At 54.9% G+C, this 18882-nt stretch overlaps 12 protein-coding genes across 19 annotated transcripts; 4 read left to right on the top strand and 8 right to left on the bottom strand.

Moving 5' to 3' along the window:
* Nucleotides 1-24: 24 nt before the first annotated feature.
* On the bottom strand, nt 25-1980 carry KVP18_000763 (uncharacterized protein; the record flags this gene model as incomplete). Of its 2 annotated transcripts, none has more annotated exons than XM_067950159.1 (1): nt 25-1980. In XM_067950159.1, the coding sequence occupies one exon, from the start codon at nt 1978-1980 to the stop codon at nt 25-27; it is 1956 nt and encodes a 651-aa protein (XP_067810152.1). The 2 variants fall into 2 exon arrangements, with proteins under 2 accessions (XP_067810152.1, XP_067810153.1); XM_067950160.1 differs by having other exon boundaries at nt 25-1968.
* A 66-nt stretch (nt 1981-2046) lies between these two features.
* KVP18_000816 (uncharacterized protein) lies at nt 2047-3249 on the bottom strand (the record flags this gene model as incomplete). The annotated part of the gene is made up of 1 exon (XM_067950253.1): nt 2047-3249. The coding sequence occupies one exon, from the start codon at nt 3247-3249 to the stop codon at nt 2047-2049; it is 1203 nt and encodes a 400-aa protein (XP_067810237.1).
* Nucleotides 3250-3495: 246 nt separating this feature from the next.
* Nucleotides 3496-4623, bottom strand: KVP18_000761 (uncharacterized protein; the record flags this gene model as incomplete). The annotated part of the gene is made up of 1 exon (XM_067950145.1): nt 3496-4623. The coding sequence occupies one exon, from the start codon at nt 4621-4623 to the stop codon at nt 3496-3498; it is 1128 nt and encodes a 375-aa protein (XP_067810139.1).
* Nucleotides 4624-5159: 536 nt separating this feature from the next.
* Nucleotides 5160-5576, bottom strand: KVP18_000790 (uncharacterized protein; the record flags this gene model as incomplete). Its single annotated transcript, XM_067950210.1, has 1 exon — nt 5160-5576. One exon carries the CDS (start codon nt 5574-5576, stop codon nt 5160-5162), a length of 417 nt encoding a protein of 138 aa, XP_067810200.1.
* A 15-nt stretch (nt 5577-5591) lies between these two features.
* On the bottom strand, nt 5592-6160 carry KVP18_000776 (uncharacterized protein; the record flags this gene model as incomplete). Of its 2 annotated transcripts, XM_067950184.1 has the most annotated exons (2): nt 5592-6056; nt 6086-6160. In XM_067950184.1, 2 exons carry the CDS (start codon nt 6158-6160, stop codon nt 5592-5594), a joined length of 540 nt encoding a protein of 179 aa, XP_067810176.1. The 2 variants fall into 2 exon arrangements, with proteins under 2 accessions (XP_067810176.1, XP_067810177.1); XM_067950185.1 differs by lacking the exon at nt 6086-6160 and having other exon boundaries at nt 5592-6050.
* A 205-nt stretch (nt 6161-6365) lies between these two features.
* Nucleotides 6366-6872, top strand: KVP18_000772 (uncharacterized protein; the record flags this gene model as incomplete). Its single annotated transcript, XM_067950179.1, has 1 exon — nt 6366-6872. The coding sequence occupies one exon, from the start codon at nt 6366-6368 to the stop codon at nt 6870-6872; it is 507 nt and encodes a 168-aa protein (XP_067810171.1).
* Nucleotides 6873-6983: 111 nt separating this feature from the next.
* On the bottom strand, nt 6984-11207 carry KVP18_000767 (uncharacterized protein; the record flags this gene model as incomplete). 2 transcript variants are annotated; one of them, XM_067950167.1, is made up of 4 exons in its annotated part: nt 6984-7379; nt 7408-10799; nt 10828-11076; nt 11117-11207. In XM_067950167.1, 4 exons carry the CDS (start codon nt 11205-11207, stop codon nt 6984-6986), a joined length of 4128 nt encoding a protein of 1375 aa, XP_067810160.1. The 2 variants fall into 2 exon arrangements, with proteins under 2 accessions (XP_067810160.1, XP_067810159.1); XM_067950166.1 differs by lacking the exon at nt 11117-11207 and having other exon boundaries at nt 7375-10971.
* Nucleotides 11208-11335: 128 nt separating this feature from the next.
* On the top strand, nt 11336-12547 carry KVP18_000777 (uncharacterized protein; the record flags this gene model as incomplete). Of its 2 annotated transcripts, none has more annotated exons than XM_067950187.1 (1): nt 11336-12547. In XM_067950187.1, the coding sequence occupies one exon, from the start codon at nt 11336-11338 to the stop codon at nt 12545-12547; it is 1212 nt and encodes a 403-aa protein (XP_067810179.1). The 2 variants fall into 2 exon arrangements, with proteins under 2 accessions (XP_067810179.1, XP_067810178.1); XM_067950186.1 differs by having other exon boundaries at nt 11363-12547.
* Nucleotides 12548-12576: 29 nt separating this feature from the next.
* On the top strand, nt 12577-15728 carry KVP18_000787 (uncharacterized protein; the record flags this gene model as incomplete). 2 transcript variants are annotated; one of them, XM_067950207.1, is made up of 2 exons in its annotated part: nt 12577-15516; nt 15543-15728. In XM_067950207.1, 2 exons carry the CDS (start codon nt 12577-12579, stop codon nt 15726-15728), a joined length of 3126 nt encoding a protein of 1041 aa, XP_067810197.1. The 2 variants fall into 2 exon arrangements, with proteins under 2 accessions (XP_067810197.1, XP_067810196.1); XM_067950206.1 differs by having other exon boundaries at nt 12577-15654.
* Nucleotides 15729-15806: 78 nt separating this feature from the next.
* Nucleotides 15807-16124, bottom strand: KVP18_000779 (uncharacterized protein; the record flags this gene model as incomplete). The annotated part of the gene is made up of 1 exon (XM_067950189.1): nt 15807-16124. One exon carries the CDS (start codon nt 16122-16124, stop codon nt 15807-15809), a length of 318 nt encoding a protein of 105 aa, XP_067810181.1.
* A 136-nt stretch (nt 16125-16260) lies between these two features.
* Nucleotides 16261-17598, top strand: KVP18_000802 (uncharacterized protein; the record flags this gene model as incomplete). Its single annotated transcript, XM_067950231.1, has 1 exon — nt 16261-17598. One exon carries the CDS (start codon nt 16261-16263, stop codon nt 17596-17598), a length of 1338 nt encoding a protein of 445 aa, XP_067810217.1.
* Nucleotides 17599-17616: 18 nt separating this feature from the next.
* KVP18_000786 (uncharacterized protein) lies at nt 17617-18754 on the bottom strand (the record flags this gene model as incomplete). Of its 3 annotated transcripts, XM_067950203.1 has the most annotated exons (2): nt 17617-18265; nt 18294-18754. In XM_067950203.1, the coding sequence occupies 2 exons, from the start codon at nt 18752-18754 to the stop codon at nt 17617-17619; spliced, it is 1110 nt and encodes a 369-aa protein (XP_067810193.1). The 3 variants fall into 3 exon arrangements, with proteins under 3 accessions (XP_067810193.1, XP_067810195.1, XP_067810194.1); XM_067950205.1 differs by lacking the exon at nt 18294-18754 and having other exon boundaries at nt 17617-18255; XM_067950204.1 differs by lacking the exon at nt 17617-18265 and having other exon boundaries at nt 18290-18631.
* Between the last annotated feature and the right edge of the window lie 128 nt (nt 18755-18882).

The raw sequence follows: 18882 nt of genomic DNA, 5'->3' as shown, positions 1-18882 counted from the left end.
AATTACTGGATACCATTCAGCGTATTAAAGTTCATCGTGATCATAGGTCTCGTCATCTTCGTCCGACCCTGATCCGTAAATCTTGGAGAAGTGGGGGTTGATTATCTGCTGCACTTCCTGTTGCTTCTCCTTGATCTCCTCCGCCTCGGCTTCCGGATGTTCAGTGAGCCACTCCTCCCCGTCATTGAGGGCCTCAAGAATTTCAGTCTTCTCATCCTCTTCCAACTTGTTGCCGATATCCTTGTTCTCCAAGGAGGATCTCGCGCTGTGAATGTAGTTAGTGAAAGCATTCATGGCGTCGATCCGCGACTTCACTTGTTTGTCTTGTTCAGAGAAATCCTCGGCTTCCTTAATCATACGATCTATTTCCTCTCTTGACAGCCGGCCCTTGTCGTTGGTAATAGTGATGGACTCCATCTTTCCAGTGGACTTGTCCTCAGCAGCGACGTTCAAAATACCATTGGCGTCGATTTCAAAGCTGACTTCAATCTGGGGGACTCCACGAGGTGAAGGAGGAATTCCTCCAAGGTAAAACGAGCCCAACTTGTGATTGTCCTTCGTCATGGGTCGCTCCCCTTCGAAAACGTCGATGTTGACACCAGGCTGGTTGTCAGCGTTCGTAGAAAATACCTGAGACTTCTTCGTGGGAATGACCGAGTTCCTCTTGATCAGTGGAGCCATGACACCGCCGACAACCTGGATGCCAAGTGTTAATGGGGCCACGTCGATGACAATCATGTCGCTCTGAGTGGTCGCACCAGAAAGAATTCCGCCTTGCACAGCAGCTCCGTAGGCCACGGCCTCATCGGGGTTGATGCCTCGGTTGGGCTCTTTGCCGAAAAATTCTTTAATGAGCTTCTGGATCTTGGGAATTCGGGTGGAGCCTCCGACAAGCACGATCTCGTCGATTTCACTTTTGTCCATGTCCGCTTCTTTCAGTGTCTGCTTCACAGTCTCAAGTGTCTTCTTAAACAGGTCATTGTTGAGCTCTTCAAACTTCGCACGTGTCAAGGACTCGGTGAAGTTGTACCCATCGATGATGTTCTCGACTTCCAAGCTCACTTGGTGTGTGGACGACAGAGATCGCTTCGCCTTCTCGACCTCTCGTCGAAGTTTCTGCAACGCCTTCTTGTCGGAGCGGATGTCCTTACTGTCCTTCTTCTTCATCGCCTTGATGAAGTGTTCCATCACACGCTGGTCGAAGTCCTCGCCTCCCAAGTGAGTGTCTCCAGCAGTAGCCGCAACTTCGAAGACTCCGTTGTCAATGGTCAAGATGGACACATCAAACGTACCTCCACCGAGATCGTAGACAAGGATGTTTTGCTCCTCGCCCTTTTTATCCAGGCCGTAGGCAATCGCCGCGGCTGTCGGCTCGTTGATGATACGCATCACGTTGAGGCCAGCAATAGCACCAGCATCCTTGGTGGCCTGTCGTTGGGAGTCGTTGAAATATGCAGGGACCGTGATCACAGCATTTGGCACCTCACGCCCTAGATAGGTTTCGGCGACTTCCTTCATCTTGCCGAGCACCATGGAAGACACCTCCTCAGGAGCTAGCTGCTTCGACTCACCCTTGACGTTGACTTGCACATAGGGTTTATCACCCCTCTTCACGAGCTGGAAAGGAAGCAGCTTCTGGTCGCTTCTAACGCTGCTATCGTCAAACTTCCTTCCGATGAGGCGCTTGATGTCGAAGAGCGTTTGGGTGGGGTTGATTGTCGCTTGGTTCTTCGCCGCCTCTCCAATGAGGCGTTCATCTTCGGTGAAGGACACATAGGACGGAGTAATTCGATTGTTCTGATCATTAGGAATGATCTCCACTCGACCGTTCTTGTAGATGCCCACACACGAGTAAGTGGTACCAAGATCAATACCGATGACTGGTCCAATATCCTTCTTCTCCTCCTCTGCCGATCCCAAACAGCTTAGAGTGAGGAAAACGAAAATGTAGCGAAGCCAACCGCTCATTAAGTGCTTCATTGTTGTGTAAGAAACTGTTAATTTTCTCCTCCGTCTGATTTTTCGTCATATCACATGAATGTGGGATCAAAGGGAAAACTCGCTCATATCACTGGATTCGCTACTGCCAGAGTAGGTGCCTGCGGAATCACTGCTAATGGATTCGCTACTGAAGTCACTACTCGAGTCGCTATCAGAAGAACTCAACGATGAAACCCTCCGAGATCGCGCCCGAGGGGGAGCCTGTTTCTGTGGCCCCATATATTTATCCAAGAAGTGCGCTGCCTGTTGGGCGGCCGGTTGCGGAGGTGTAGCCATGACTACTTGTACCGGCTGCTGCACTGGTGGCGGTCGCACCACTACGACTTCCTGCGGCTGCGCATGTAACGCCCATTGGGCGGCTTGGGGGATGACGTATGGTACGGCTTGTGGGACAGCTTGCGGCACAGCAACGGGGACTATCTCTTGGTCTGAGGGGGGGCGAGGAGCATACTCCTGATAGGCCGGGTTGAACGTTGGTGCTGGCACCGCGGGTGGGGTTGCCATGGGTGGTGGGGGTGCCTTTGGCGTCATTATTCGACGACGAATCGTGGTCGTCGTTTTTTTGATGAGCTTTCCAGTTTCTGGGTTCCGTTCATAGGTAACCGTCTCCGTTCGTTGCGGGGCGTGGGGGTCATGTGGGAGCAGTTCACTTTTGACGGCGGTCGCTATAACCGGAACTCCCACAGGCACCGGATTGTTAGGGTGATGACCGCAGTGGTGATCGCAGTGATTGTGAAGACGAGCATTAATTTCCGCTCTGACTTCTTCTTGGGCTGCAGCAAGTTTCTTCAACACATCGCCCGCTGGCGGCTCTACCGGTGCGAAAGGCTCAGATCGGCCCTCAGATGATGCGTGGACTGACGACTGAACAGACTTTCCAAATTTCGAGCTGCTCCTGATGCTTCCAGATTGGGAACTACCCGACGGCTTGGCAGATTTCGAGCCCTTTTTGGACGATCTACTGCCTACCGCATCACTTTTGCTGGACTCAGCTGAGGGCAGCTTACTGGAGGTCTCCTTCTGAACCGAAGAGGTGTGCTTCGTCGAGGTTGTTGTGTGTGCATACACAGCGGGCTGGACCGACGATGTGTGCTTCGTCGATGTGTGCGCAGACACCGCGGGCGCGGGATTGCCTCCGTCTTTATCCGATTTTTCCTCTGAAGCGAACGAATCCTGGTACAAGGATACTTTTGAGTTGAGACCACTCTTGGCCAAGACGATGCTGGGTAGCAGCAGGTGTAGTTTCATTGGGGGACCTGCGTGCACTGGCGAACGGGAGCCTACCTGGAATAAAACGCATCGCCGAAATACGGATTTTATGCCAGATGTATGGGAGGATCATCCACTTTTTTCGTCATCAAAGGAAGTGCCTGATGCCTTCAGAGATATGCTGCCCTCTGTGCCCGTCCGACGTACAAGACGGAAGAGACGAGTTCAGCCCTATGGTGAGGTCGAGATAGAACGCTGTTTGAGGCGACTGACGTTAAAGGACGATTAACAAGTACGACAAAGAAGGCGTGCCCAGTGCGGCCTGTCGTCGTTCAGGGTCTGGGTGTCTGAAAACGACTTATTCGGCGCCTTGATCAGGCTTGACGACGACTTATTTGGCGGCTCGATCAGGCTTGACAACGACTTATTCGGCGCCTCGATCAGGCTTGACAACGACTTATTCGGCGCCTCGATCAGACTTGACAACGACTTATTCGGCGCCTCGATCAGGCTTGACAACGACGCTCGAGTCTCGCTGGTTCGTCGCGCTGAACGCATCATCGCATGCGAAGGAATCAATGGTACTCGTCTCGTTTGACATTGTGGCCGTATCAATACTTTGGGGCTCGTAATGGCCGACCTGGAGGCCATGTGGTGTACTGTACGAGGATGAAGTGGTCGACGTTCTTGTGCACGTAGTGCCGACTGCTGGGAGAGGGGCTGCACCACTGGACCCATCTGTTGATGGCGCTGCACCACTGGACTCTGTCGTAGAGGGCGCTGTACCACTGGACCCATCTGTTGATGGCGCTGCACCACTGGACCCATCTGTTGCTGAGAGGGCTGCACCACTGGATTCTGTCGTAGAGGGCGCTGCAACATTGAACTCAGCTGCAAAGGGCGCTTGTCCAGCGAGTTCGAGAGGAGGGGGCGAGCCCCCACTCCTCCAACGGGAGCCTTCAGCACGCGGGTGTCTAGAGGAACGCGCCTGAGTGGTGGAGTGCGTCGCTCTGAGACCTGCAGAGGCGCCGCGAGGCCTGGCCGGGCGGAGGGTGTGTGCGGATGCCGCTGGGGATCCGAGGAGCTGTACTCAAGGGTTGCACCAGAAGGACTCTCCGGCACCCGAGGATGTAGAGAGGCCAACCCCCAGTTCTTCAGTACCTTCAATTCCGCCTCATTCTGCTCGGTGAACGTGTTCTGCAGTTTTTGGAACGCCGAATGGAACTGGCGATCCATGTCCAACAGGACGTCCTCCCTCGAATCACCAGTCACGCCCCTCAAGGCCATGGCCTTCTCGGTCTCCTCTCGGCGCTGGTGGTACCTTTGACGTTGTTGTTGGAGGTAGGACATCCACCGCTCCTGCCACTGAATGTACTTTCTTAGCAGTTGGTCGTACTCCGTGGGAACAGCCATCAATTTTATCTTTTAACCACTGGCTCCTTAGCTGGCATTTTCTTTCCGAATCACTGAATATTTAGCTCTTAATGTCGATATGATCGACGACTCGGCGGAGCAGCAACTCGACATTCTGCGAGCGGGATCCCTTGATGCTTGGACGTGGTTCTGCAGTATGCAGAATAAGAACTGTGACGAGTGCTCTGACACTGTTGGCTGTGCTTTCTGCAATGCCTCCGACGTCTGCCTGCCATGGGATCACATCGATAACGCAACCACCCGTCAGACACGCATCGAGTGCTCGCGCACTAAGTCGGCCAGATGGCTTTGGGATAACAACATTCCAGTGTATTCCTACCAGATAGTTGGCAGCTGTGATACGTTTGCCTTCTCCAAAGAAATAGGCTGGATTCTGACGATGGTGACGATTTTTATGGCTACCATAGTTTTACCATCATTGATCGTCACCTTTGTGAGGTTCTGTATCCATCGAAAACGGATGCGGTTTCATCAAAAATACGGTTCTTGATATCCATGTACAATCATATTTCCTTTCAATTCTTCCGCAACGTCGCTACTCCTGGATACACCAACCATGAACCATTTTTGTCGCTGAGAGTGATATCCGTGGCCTCGACAGCACTCTGGTAAGCTTCAGGGTGCTTCTTCTTATCGTACCTGGCCTGGTATTTCTTTCGATCTATTTTAACCCTAACCGAAATTTGCTTCTGGCGCTTTCCAGGCTTAGTGCAATGACCTTTCATTGTCAGGATATTTTTCCTGATCGACGCCTCCGTCACTACCATCTTTCTTGCCTTCTCTTTCCGGCCGTCGATGACCGCACGGGGCACCTTAGGACAGCTGGATGAATAGCGACTAGTGACGCTCTCCACTCGTATCCCGTACGTGTTCAATACGGAGTGGAGGTCAACCGCTGTGGCGCACAGAAAGAGCAAAGCTTTGATCATCATTTCGAAATGCACCTATCAGCGCTGACGTTTTCGCTTGGGTTTTGTCAGACAAGGGCGTTGGGGTGGGGGATGGGCTATGAGGTTGCGTTTGGATACGGATGCTGGCAGTCTTGTATGTTGTGAAAGTGCCCGAAGCTCAGCGGTCTTCTGATCCCGCTCCTGATCTAGGTGAGCTGCAGCCTCTCGGCACACCCCTGACATCCTCTCAGCGGCTGCTTGCTGGGCCTCTAGTCTGCGAACGTACGCCCTAGCGGCGCCTAGCTCGGCGTCAAGTCGGTTGACCTGCTTCGAGAGCTCTGCCACCTGTTGCTTCAGGCACTGCTCTTCCTCTTGTGACACCTTGACGTTCCTCGCCAGCTCGAGGATTTGTAGGTCTGTCTGATTCAACTCTTGCGCCTTGGTCTTCTCGAGGTGTACAAGGTCAGCGGTGCGTTCCTTGAGCTCCATGAACGACATAGTTTCGTCCGCAGTCATGAGCACCTGCGTTGGGGGCCAACATCAGCTCTCACCTGGAGTCTGGTTTCCAGGCTGGCAAGGTGACTGGTCAGCCTAGAAAGGGTCTCCTGGCGGATCATTGTATGCATACCAATGCTTGCCCTCCCGCACGGCTTGGTTTACGATGATGTCGCGTGGGGTTTGGCCCTGGCTTCACGCAGTTATGTCATCAGCCTCCTGCTTGTAGCGTGCATATTCGGCGCGTACTCCCTGATCTTCTTGTTTGTGGCCAAGTAATGAGCAGGGTCTGTAAATCCCAGCGCCGAGCATGTGCGTTTTCTCTTCCTCGCTGTCATGAGCTTCTACGTCGCCTTCTGCGTCACTCTGACGATTTTTAGCGGACTGTCTGTCGGTGGCCTATGGGGTCTTATCGTGTCTTGGGTCGTGGCGACCTCGATAGTCGCAGTTTCATTCTTCTTCACGGATGAGGTTGCCTACCCGCTAGTGCGTTGGTGGGTGGGTGCGGTTGCGTTGCAGACCGTCTGCTCCGCAATCTGGTGGGCGCTGAGACTTCCGGCAGGCTTGGCGGCAGTTCTCACGCACCCATCGGCCCAGGCGGTGTTCACTGTCAACTTTCTCGGCGTATCGCTGGTCGCGGCGTTGATGATGTCCCTCTTGTCCATCTCCGACAATCTGGTGTCTTCCTTTCTCTGCGCGAGTACCGTTGTCGGCGCCCTATCATACGTATCCTACATCGCTGGCGTGTCGAGTCGCTCACCCTTCAACCCTATTTCTCTGTTCCAATTCCCTAGTCAGACGCAGCTGGCAGGGTGGGAGATAGTGCTACTAGGTTTGATGTGAGTAGGAATCGGCTTTCAGATTCAGGATAGGATTGACCTTTGCTGGTTGGCGCATTCAAACCAAAAGAGACGAACTTCTGAAAGACGAGGAGGCCGGCCTGCTGGCATCGGCCTAGGAAAACGATGTCTTTAACATGATCAAAAGGGCAGTTACGTTATCTCGGCTCTTTCGAATATCTACGGCGTCTTCAACTAACTTGAATGCAACTCGTTGTGGGTCCATGTTGCCCATACGGAGCAGGGATTGGCGACAGAAATCAACTGCTTGTTGCGACGAGAAGACGTCGAATAGCCCATCGCATGCAACTAAAATGAACTCATCATGCTCATTCATCGTTTCCACTCGTACCTCTGGCTCCGAAACGATAAGTGGCTGCGCCCCTGTACCCACCCTCTTGTACTCACGGTCCCCAAGGGCGCGCGAGACCGCCAATCTGCCCAACACACGCTTGTTCCGAACGAATCCGTTGGCGACGCCTATGATTCGTTCGTGCTCTGTCGGATTATCCTGCGTCAGTGGAGTGCGTCGACCGTACCGGTTTATGATCATCCGACAAATTGATAGCTCGACCTGCCCGACAAAGCACCGCCCTCGAATCCCCTGCATTGGCGCAGAATATCAGGTCGCCGACTACAGCAACCCCCACCACCGCAGACCCAGGACCTGCCTCCTTCTGCTCAATCTCCATTCTGTGGAGGAAACCTCGGTCGGTGAGGACGAAAGCAGAGAAGAGCGCACGGTACACCTCTCTGTGCATAAATCGATGCCCCTGCCACCCAAGAGCGAGTTGTCGCAGGAAAACCTTATGGAGCTCCCTCTTCACCCACGAGGCGCACTCGCGACCGCCATGCCCGTCGTAGACTCCGTACAGACTGATGGGCAGATCGGACGCGAAAGGGATGTCGTGCATTACCAGCTCCTCGTCTTCCATCCGTAGCCTGACTCCCTGACAGCCCCCAACTCCGACGAGGAATCTCTCGGCTCGAACGACCACGTTGCCCATCTTGAAGATGTCTCCAAACTGGAGTCGGGTGAGGTCCTGCCGTCGCGGCAGCCCGTCTGCTTCCGCAGATTGAGTCCCTGTCTTTCGGATCCATACACTATTGTCGAAACCGCAGCCGAGGGGCTGCGGTTCTCGACGACTCACCCACCAACTCCCACGCTGGAAGTGAATGAAGCACGAGGCCTCGCTAGGCGCCCCGTGGAAGTCAGAGGCCACTGGCAGCAACACGTCTCTGTCAGGACTCAACTCGGAGATCTCTTGTTCGCTCACAAGTGTATCGGCTACACGTAGAGGCAAGCCGCACTCCGCAGCCAGCCGCTTCTCGGAAGCTAGGCCTAGATGTCGTCGTCGCCAGGAGAGCACGCGACGCGCACGGTCCTTCAGCACCGACGGGCTCTCTACCATCTCAGACCCCCAAACAGGTCGAGCCACAGCGACGGTGTTGTCCGTCAAGTCTGTGGGCCAAACAGCGGACTCGGAGTGGACTTGCACGCCGATGAGGGAGGGGTTTAGCATAGCTGGGTGTTTTTCGTAGTCGATGCGGATGTGAGAACTGGCGAGGGGTAGTGACGGAGTATGGCCAGCCCGAACCCACTCAAGTTTCACCAGATTGGGCGTCGCCTCGTGACTCGCCGTTTCCGCAAACTGCGGCAATAGCATTTCGGATTGGAAGTCCACAGGCTGGAGTGGCGGCGTGCTCATGTGTCTCTCGACTCTGTGCAGCAGGCTGAGCAGTGCACCGCGAGCCAGCTGGTCATCGAGATCTATGGGCGTCAGGGGGCTCAGTAATGGTGTCACAGGGGCCTGGGCATATCCCACCGGATACAGAAGCGGCAGTTGGTCAGGCAGGCCTAATATAGCGGATGCGCCAGTCATGGGAGGATACGATGGGCATAAGTCGTAGATTCGTGGGTCTGTCACAGGAATCAACAGCTCTCCAAGGAGTTGGTTAGAACACACCTCGCTCCCCTGCTCTGATTGTGGGGGCTCTGGAACCTCCTCAGCAGCCGGAGCGTCCAGAACAGTCTCACACAGAAATTGCTCCACCGAGTCATCCTTGCTGACATCGTCCACTGTGGACTCCTGAACGCATTCAGACGGACGTGGGGCCTCCTCAAGGGACTCAGCGGTTAGTGAGTCTACTAACGTTTCAGTTGGTTCATCCGGGGACGTCTCAGTAGGAGCCTCCACAGTGCATCGAACCCCCTCCATAAGAGGCTCCTCCAAAAGGGTCTCCTCCGTTGTTGCCTCCACTGTGTACTGAGGTTCGTCTGGGGACTCCTCCAAAAGGGTCTCCTCCGTCACTGCCTCCACTATGTACTGAGGTTCGTCTGGGGACTCCTCCAAAAGGGTCTCCTCCATTGCCTCCACTGTGTACTGAGGTTCGTCTGGGGACTCCTCCAAAAGGGACTCCTCCAAAAGGGTCTCCTCCGTTATTGCCTCCACTGTGTACTGAGGTTCGTCTGGGGACTCCTCCAGAAGGGTCTCCTCCGTCACTACCTCCACTGTGTACTGAGGTTCGTCTGGGGACTTCTCCAAAAGGGTCTCCTCTGTTGCTGACTCCACTGGGCAGAGAGGTTCATCTGGAGAATCATCAGACTCCATGTGCTCATCCGTTGGAGGCGTGCCCAGCATCATGGGCTCTGGCAGCTCGTCTGAGAAGTTGTTCACGTCCACATGCTTTACGCGCTTTTCAGCTGCGCCTGCGGCAGTGATCGCCTTATCCGCACTAAAAACATTTTGCCGCTCCGACGACTCAACTTGCAACGTGTCGGTCCTCGTAATGGGTTCTACTGGTTCGAGTGCTGCGGCATCAACCTCGACCAGCGAGTACATCCGACCATCGATGCTTATAACTGAGCCGGGACCGATTCCACAGGTAGGGCAATACATCTCAGTGATGGGGCTGTCGGCTCTCCGGTGTGGTGTTGTCTCGTGGTCGAGAACCTGAACAGGGTCGGCAGCTGAGCTCTCAGATGATGCGTCATACGCTTCATCTGGGCTCAGTCGCGGTGGAAGCAGGTTTTCGTCCAGGTCCGCGTCCTGGTCTACGTCCAGGTCCGCAAAGAGGGCGGGCTTCAGGCTCTCACTGGCTCTGGGCGGCACAAGAGGGCTTTCGTCTTGCATGGCGCCTTTCTCCAAACCGAGAAAGTAGTCCTCCCCCTGAGGGCCGAAGCTGGCATGGCTGACTCCGGCTTGTCTGGGCAGCGCAGGCAAGGCGAAGCTCGCCTCATCACTGGAACTGTCTGGTGACTTGGAAGGCGACGCGGTCATCGGGGTTCTAGTGGGGGGTGTCTGCTGAAACGTTTCCTTCGGAACGGCCACACCCAGCCTAACAGCTAGCTTTGTCAGAGCCGGGACAGCATCGTCGTAGTAGGAAGTTAACGTAGGCAGTGTGAGTTGGTTCCTGAGGGTTGTCTGAAGGGATAGGTCGGCGCCGATGTTGTGAATTCGTGAACGGTGTGACTCCCGCTGCACAAAGAGACCCGAGGTAGGCACGGTCATCACACGATTCCCACCCACTTCATGAAGCAGAAGAATGTCGGCGCTTTTGTAGGCGTGGAAGTGCTCCCTAAGATCTTCCAAGGCAACCTCGAGGATCACGAGCAGCTCAAGTGGCACTGAACGAAAGTTCTCTGCCTGCTGAATGAAGTCGAAGTTGTGTGCTCGGGCAAAGTCCAAGAGCCACAGTAGCGAGAGGCTGCGTCCTGCACGTGAGCTCGCCACACTCAAGAAGGGAAGCAGGGGGACTAACTCGTACGTTTGCAAAAATCGTAGCACCTGTACGAGCTCGTCGGCTTCGGTGGGCGCCCAGTCAACCAGGCGCTTCTCTTCCACAAGCCACTCGCTTGAGCCAAATCTTATCACCTCGCCGTCGTAGAGCTGCTTTGGAGCGTCTGCCACGTGAAGCCACACTTCACACTCTGAGTCACGGGTCGTCCGCACACTCACTCGGTGCCGGCTGAAGGTAATGTCTGGGTACCACGTCAGGTAAACAACTGGGATAGAACTCCAGCGGGAAGCAGTCGGGAGTTCGAGAGGCCTCGAACTCGAAATACTTAAGAAACGCGTGCACTGGCTCAAGATCAACTCCATTCAAACGCCACGAGCAAGCCGGACCGGATCCTATCGATTCGCCGAGACTGCCATCAGGCAGCCACCGACTCCGCCTAGGGTGAAAGATGCGACTAGCAAAAGGACCTGCGACGAGTCATTTTGAGTCAAGGCGACGACAACTCACCTTGTAGTATTCGAAACGACAAATGCCGCCCTACTCGGGGATTCGGTAGAGCCGAGTGCTCGTGATAGACACCTGCGGTGGGCGCACACATTACGTTAATCTGCATTTTGGTCAGTAGTCCTTGTTCCGCGTGCAGACTTTGATTGCAATTCACACGATCCCCTCTTCCTCCAATGGACCCACGCTTTTGTTTCTGAAATAAAAACCTGTATAATCACGATGATGCCGCTAGTACAAAAGACATCGATGTTCTCGCAGCTTCGCAAGGGGCCGCTCAAGGTTTCTATCATAGGCTCCGGCAACTGGGGGACGTGCATTGCTCGCATTGTAGCTGAGAACGTGCAACAATCGTACATCTTTGACAACGACGTCAAGATTTGGGTGCATGCTGATCTAACCCACGAAGGGGAACAGCTTGTGAAGGTGATGCAAAGAGATAGAGAAAACAAGATGTACCTGCCTGGGTACAAACTTTCTGACAACCTGATCTGCCTCTCCGACATTGTGGAAACGGTGAAGGATGCTGACCTCTTGGTTTTCGTCCTCCCTCATCAGTTCGTGACGGCCGTATGCGACTCAATGGTCGGCCATGTGAAGCCGACCTGCCGGGGGATCAGCTTGGTTAAGGGGTTCCACGTGGAGCATGGTCGACCTGTGCTCTTTACGAACATCATTGAGAACATTTTGGGCATTGACATGGCCATGATGTCTGGGGCTAACGTAGCAAACGACATCGCACGTGGAGAGTTTTCGGAAACCACCATCGGGTACAAAGGTGCTGACATGGCCGCGATATGGCAACAACTCTTTGACCGGCCGTACTTCAAGGTGAACTGCGTGCCTGATGTCGACGGAGTTCAGATCTGCGGCGCAGTTAAAAACATTATCGCGCTGTCTGCGGGCTTCTGTGAGGGTTTAGGTCTGGGAACCAACACGAAGAGCGCCATAATCCGCATCGGAGTCGAGGAGATGAAGATGTTTGGGCTATTGTTTTTTGAGGGCATTCTCGAAGAGACCTTTTTCGATTCCTGCGGTTTTGCGGACGTCGTCACCACCTGCTTCGGAGGAAGGAACGTTCGATGCGCCGCTGAGTTCACCCGTAGAGGAGGTCGCAAGTCAACGTCGTGGGAGGAGATTGAGGGTGACCTACTCGGAGGTATGAAGATGCAAGGACACCTCACGTGTGAGGAGGTGTACAGCGTGCTGAAACATAATGGCCTGTGCGACTACTTCCCGCTCTTCACCGCGACGTACGCCGTGGCTTTTGGAGACCTCGACGCCACAGAGTTCTTGACTGCGTTCAAGACCAGCGAAACCAGACCTGCGAAAAATGCAGACGAATGCCACGAGGGCGTTATCCCTCCAGCTTTACGGGACTTGAAGCTCTCGCTACAACGCTCTGAGCGATCCTATACGAACGGCAGTCTGTAAATTGTGTGCGAATAATAACAAAACATCCAATGACGACGATCAGTGCTGTGGACGGCTCGATGTTCCACAGCTCCAGCGGCGTGAACAAGAGAACTGGCAATACGCTGACTCTGCACGTCGCCGGAAACTTTTCCGCCGTCGCTTCGTGTCCGAACGGGGTACTCCTCGGTGACGAGGACGGCATGCTGTCCTTCGCGTCCGACACAACCAATGAGCTCCATCAGTTCGACGCTGCTGTGGTTTCGATCTCCCTGTTGGTGGATGACATGCTGAGCGCCTGGTTGATCCTTCTAGAGGACGGCAGCGTTCACCGACTGGGTATTACATTCGAGGGAACCGTGCAAGTGGCGACGTCCATGGAGGTGCTACCATCAGAGGTGACGCCCCGCATTCCGAATAGCATGTGCGTTCTACGCGTGTCCGCAGAGCTTACAGTCGTGGCCATTTCCGAAAGCAGCGAGAGAGCTCTTACAGTCCTGGAGGTTTCAGACTCCGGACAGCTATTGAACACGGCACGTCATGCCGAGATGTTCCGAAAAGCAGACCCAACCCCCACCTGGAGACTTGCTTGCTGGTTTTTGTCTCGATACCTGCTGGTGCTGCCGGGGCACAGCAAGCCTCGAGTGCTCGATTTGACCACGGGTCGGTTGACATTCGTGACCTCACCGCATACAAACCCGGTGGCCGGAGTACATGCGTACGAAGACACGGTGGTGACGTCGGGACTAGGTAACGAATTTGTCGTGTGGAGGGTTGAAGGCAGCAATTTCACGCCGTTGACGCCGCTTATCCAGTCGCGTGAAGCGGCGACAGTTGTAGTCGAAGACGGTCACTACCTCGTGGTGACTGACACCACTGCTAAGGCAGAACCCCTTCTGGCCGGTCCCAAACAACTGGACCCAGGGGACCCTCACCCACGAAGGAGGTTAAAACAAGACAGCGAGTCCCCCCGCGATTTCGTGGCCGACACTGCTGATGTCGTTGACGAAAGTCCCGCTGTGGAGTCTCCGGCACGTCAGAGTGACCTCTTCGCCGATACCTCTGGAGACCTCGAAGCTCTGTGGAGGGAGGTGTCCAGACTTCAAGACCGGGACGCGCACCCGTCCGTGGTGCAGTCACAGCAACCTGTTATGCAACTGAAGCGAGGATGGAAGCACACGAGCGTTGGAGAGACCCCGTGGACTGTGGCCAAGGATGGAGTTGAGTGGAAGAAGTTGCTATGCTATAGTGTCGACGGCGCTCTTATGATGAGCGTGGAACTCGACGAGGAAGACGTTTTCAGGGTCAGCAGAATGATAACCGATTGCTACGGCCCCAGTGGTGAGCTGGCTGAAGGGGCTTCGTTGCCAGACTACTTCTGCGGAAATCTCACCCCACCTGCTGTTGAGAACTACCTGCGACCAAAGGCTGTCATTCGGGTTCAATCGTTTCTTGCAGAGAACAGCCATAGGAACCGATCCTTCACTTCTGACTCCCCTGTAATTCTGGGAGCGATCGGCAGGTTTGGATTTGCGTTGCTTTGCCAGGAGGCAGGATGCAGGAGCCTTCGCTATCACCCGTTCGATTCCTGGCACAGCGTCGAGGACTCCAAATGGAGGGTTGAGTTCTCGCTTTCTGTAGGTTTTCTGGCCCTGGCAGTCCACGCTTCCGGCGTTGCTGTGGCCACTGACGACCATCAAATTCTTCTGTATCACAGATTTGGTGGAGGAATCTACTGCGCGTGGCGCATCCCAGGAAAGCTGGCCTTCCTGGTCTCCAGAGAGAACTTGATCCTTGCGGTTTCGTGCTCCATGCAGTCCCCAAACGAACACGCGTTCATGACCTTGCTTCACCAGAACCTGCGGCGCTTATCGACGTGCGACATCGGCACCGACCAGCACGAAGCGGCAGTTGGCGACATGCTTAAGCTAACAGACGACCTCATAGAGTCCCAGGAGCCTGACTCCGTATACTGCGTGCATATGCTGGACGTGCACCCTTCCCGCCTGCAAGTGCTGCACCAAAAGACCCTCGCAGTGCCTTTCTTAGACCAGCTCGTATGGGCTGGAATCTCTGGTTTGGGGTCCCCGACAGTGGTAACTCGAGCCGGTGATGTCCTATGCCTCGCGCCTACCGCTGGACGTTACAACAAAGTTCCTCAGGCTGCACTGTCCTACCCAGGAACACCCTACGTTGAAGACAACGTCTGGGACGAGAGCGGGGTCGGGTATCTATGGACCCCGTTGCTTGACTTCCACGACGACCGGCGGCTTCGTGCGCCTGTTCGGCGACTACGAACCACCCTCAGCGCGTATCTACGGCAGCCTCTTCTCTACGGCGTGGACTACAACCTCACCCGCGTGCACCTCCTTGAAGACCGATGGCTAGTCAGCGAGCCGCTGACTGCAGTTTTGGACTTTTTGACAGTCTATCACCCAGTGGAAGTCGACAACACAGGAATATTGTTGACCAGGTTCAAGAAGGCCTCTAGCCCGGGATATGTCCACAGCTTCGACGCTTTCGCACAATCCCTGGCGCACATGCCGTTTCGCCCCCCCACCCACCCCATGAGCACCTCTATGGATATCAAGTTCAAGTACCACTTCTGGACCGAACACGTGGCAGCGGCCTCGGGCGCTCTGGGGTACCTGCAGCTCAAGAACCCATCGAGCTCCGCGCTCCCCCGGCGGCTGATGGAGTCCTTATGGCGAGTGAACCGTCTGATTTCCAACCAGCTGGACACTACGGCGTTGCACGCAGGGCTGCTTGAATGCTTCACTGCCAGCACCAAAGGCCGTCTAAGCATGGACTTCGACAGCGTGCGGCAGATCCAGAGTCGCCTCAGCTCGGAGCTGGAGAGAACAAAATTCGTCCTGTTCGCCCAGGCCCTCACTACGCAGCAGTATGAAGCGTCGTACCGAGACGCCCACGACTTCATAACGCCGAAGGCGCTGGGCATCGCCTTGCGCAAGATAGAGAAGGAAAACCATGTGGGTCTACGAGCGGTTTCACACAGCCCGTGCTCAATCGAGAGTTCGGTGGGCTGGCGAACGCACCGGAAGAGGTGCTGCCTGCCATCGAAGAGGAGGTCCAGCCGGCGTGTGAAGTGGCGGAGGCAGGGCCAGTGAAGAGGACGAGAGACGCGGCAACGGAGCACATAGCATCCGGGCGACTGTTCAGCAAGAGACAGAGGGTTGATTAGTTCATACGTTCGAGTCACCGTCCAGGAAGTAACTTGTCAACTGGTTATTGAGACTGCGTGATGGAAGACAGCTGTGGCTTACCGCTGTCCTTGGACGTCATCGCCCATATATTCTGCAAGCTCTTTTTCGAGGGTCTCCGGGTTAGCAGGGGCCTTTTTCTTGTTGTTGCCTCCTCGTCCACCTTTTCGAGCACCTTTCTTTGGATTCGGCTTTCCGATGGCGTCACGCTTGACACTTTTCTTGGGCGCCCTTCGAGGCGAGTCCCCAAGCACCTCGCGGAGATCTTTAGCTCCGACGGCCTTCATGAGTTGTCGGCTGTCAACGAATATCACGTGGTCGCCATCCGCGTTCCGACTGCGGGGTCGGTTGCTCTTTTTGCTTTGTCGCGGCGCCATTGGCGGAAATAGTGAATTTCGCGGAGCGGACACAGCATAAGCTCCAGACACAATTCAAGCTTCAGACACGGCACTCACACAGGCAACCTGAGAGGAGACATTTCCCTTCGTCCACTCTAAATAATTGCTATTTTGAATGCAGACTCCTAGGTTGTGGCGAGCGGCAGTCCTCGTCTGCGTAGCGGCGTCAGCCACATACCTCCTGCAAAGCGACTGCAGGGCGTGGAACTTCATCAACCGACTTCGGTGGTCGCGGCCTGAGCTTCGCAAGCTCTCTGATGACAAGTTGGTGGAGCTCGTGAAGGCCACGATTGAGGAGGTCTACGGTGTACTGTGTGAAATTGCCCTAACAGCTCGTAGGGTACGAAGCTCGCTCGATGAGCGAGGAATCGAGACGAGTCGAGAGAAGCTCAGTCAGATGATCCTGGCTCGTGGCTTCCAAGAACAGATAGACGCCAGCCGGGTTGCGGTGTTAAGGTCCAGAGGCCTCACAGTCTCACTGAGTGACCTTGACAGGGAATTGATCTGCCGGCGAAGTGAGGCAGTGCAGGAGGCCCTCAAGATGGCTGCCGACCTGCTAGAGACGTCTCTCGACGGTGAGTTGCCCGTTCTCCCGTTCGTGGATGTGCGGTTGAGTCCCGACAAGACAATGAGCATCTTCAAAGAAACTCTCACGGCTAAACAGGGCGCCTTGGAAAAGGTCCTTGTTACGTCCCCGGAGCTAACTGCAGACAACGAAATACAATCTCCCCTGTCGGACCTGATTCTTCAAACATGCAAGGGGGCGGAGGAGGCGGTCCTTCTGTCGCATCAGGAAAGTTTTGACGTGGAAGAGAATCTATCTTTAGCATTCCGCAATGCCCTCGCGATCCATTCCAGAGACGAGAGCTTCAACAAGGAGAAAACGACACTCGCTAATTCCCATACGGAAATGCTACTGGCCTTGATCGGTCAGGAACCGACGCCTGTAACTGATTCGTGGCTACCTTGTCAACGTGACCATCCGTTGATGAAGAGGCACGGTTCATCGGAGATGCCCTCTGATCCTACGCGTATTCCTCTGCCTGTAAATGTCGTCGAGGTGTCTAGTCGACTGGGGTTTCAGCAGTACCTGGACAGAGTATCAACGCCACACATGATGGTGGTCATGCCTCCCGACAACGGTCCCACATCCCTCACACTCCAGACGTTAGCACTCTCCGCGTTGAACAAGTTTGCTGAGACTCAAGCGTCAGCACCGACACACATCTGTGTCGTGCCTGAGCCTGTGCTTCTGGAAGAAGCCACGGACACAACGTTTGCCTGCCTGCCATCTCTTCTGGCGCGCATGACCACCATGACCGAGGCGCTGGGTGCCCCCACAACGACGTCAACACTGCCAGTGTTCGCCGTCATGCATATGAAACGTTTGGAGTTTCTGTCGCGTGACATTAGAGAAGTTTCGCGTCGACTTGACGTGCTCGGGGTAAAATAATGTTATGTACATGTGGACTCAATTCCTACGAGAAAAGCGCCGGCAACGCGACGATGGGAAATGAGGCTGCGATGTTGATTCCTCTCGACACCGAAATATTTGTTGCCGAAGGGAGTGTGGTTCTAGGTGAGTCTTGGAAGTTAGGGCAACCTCTTGGATCTGTTGTCTCGCCGCTACCTGATCCATCACTCTAAATCGGCGAGTGACAAGCAGGTCAGCAAGATGCACCACTCCTGAGGGCCCGTCCTCAAGGATTCGTGCGTTCATACGTCGTATCTGGTCCTTTGGTAGAGACGACAGGTACTGGGCGCTGGAATTCTGCCTGATGACGCGCCACGCTAGACGAAGGACGACTTCCTGTAGGCTATCCGAATGCACATCCGGCAGCAGCGCCTTAAACTGGTCCAAACTTACACGATCGTCAGGTAGCTGAATGTCGTTGAGCAGCTCGCCCGCAGCCATAGCCTTCACCATACTCATCGTCACATCCCGGTGCGTGCGGTACTTGGCAATCCTGTATGACTGCTGGCCTTGTTGCAATCGTGAAGCCTCGATGGAGGTGCAGTAGACGCCATCGAAATAGCCGCGAGGAGGAGGCATTTTGTACTCCCAGACACCCAGATAGGCAGCAACTGAGTGCAGATACGGAAAGCACATCGCAGGGTACCTGCGTATCGCTGTCACTTTGACCTCACGCGGGGACGACCTGGGTCATAGTAGCGCCCCCGACCTTGGTACTCTTTGTGAGCGCGCTGGTTCGAGTAAGACCTGGTAGAAGCTGATGCAACGGTACTGTGTTGAAGCGGGGGGCGCCTATAGTGCAGACATCAACGTGACGATATGCTGCACACGCCTCCCAGCATATAGCGACGAAGACCTTCCGCACGTAGTGGATTTCGCCCTTGCAGATGTTGCCCTCAACCCATTGCTCCATCTCAAGCATCTTCTCAGGAGTCAATACAGCAGGGCTGGTGCGGATGTGAAATAAAAGGCGGGCGAGCGGATGCGTGACCACCTCATCCAACGGGTGCATGTCGCCTCTAGATACGCCTGGAAGAACGCAGGGCTCCAGACCATGACGGGTGCAAAGTGCATTTAGCAGCTCACACCACTGATACTGCGAAGTCGAGTCCCGAGCCCTGAGCGTGCGAACCATCAGTTCTATTATAAAAAGCTCATTTCGATTTGGGATGCAGCCCACACTCACGCCACGGAGTGCGCCCAAACATCGTGGAAGCTTCTATCTCAATTCCACGAGTGAGATATCCTGAAAAGTCTCACGCA

Source organism: the organism of the source record quoted next (assembly GCF_019968955.1).
Source record: "MAG: Porospora cf. gigantea A chromosome Unknown PgA_NODE_2_length_148957_cov_356.986, whole genome shotgun sequence".
NCBI lineage: Eukaryota > Apicomplexa > Conoidasida > Eugregarinorida > Porosporidae > Porospora > Porospora cf. gigantea A.
The sequence above is the reverse complement of the archived record's forward strand: the minus strand, read 5'-3'. Positions and strand labels throughout refer to the sequence as shown.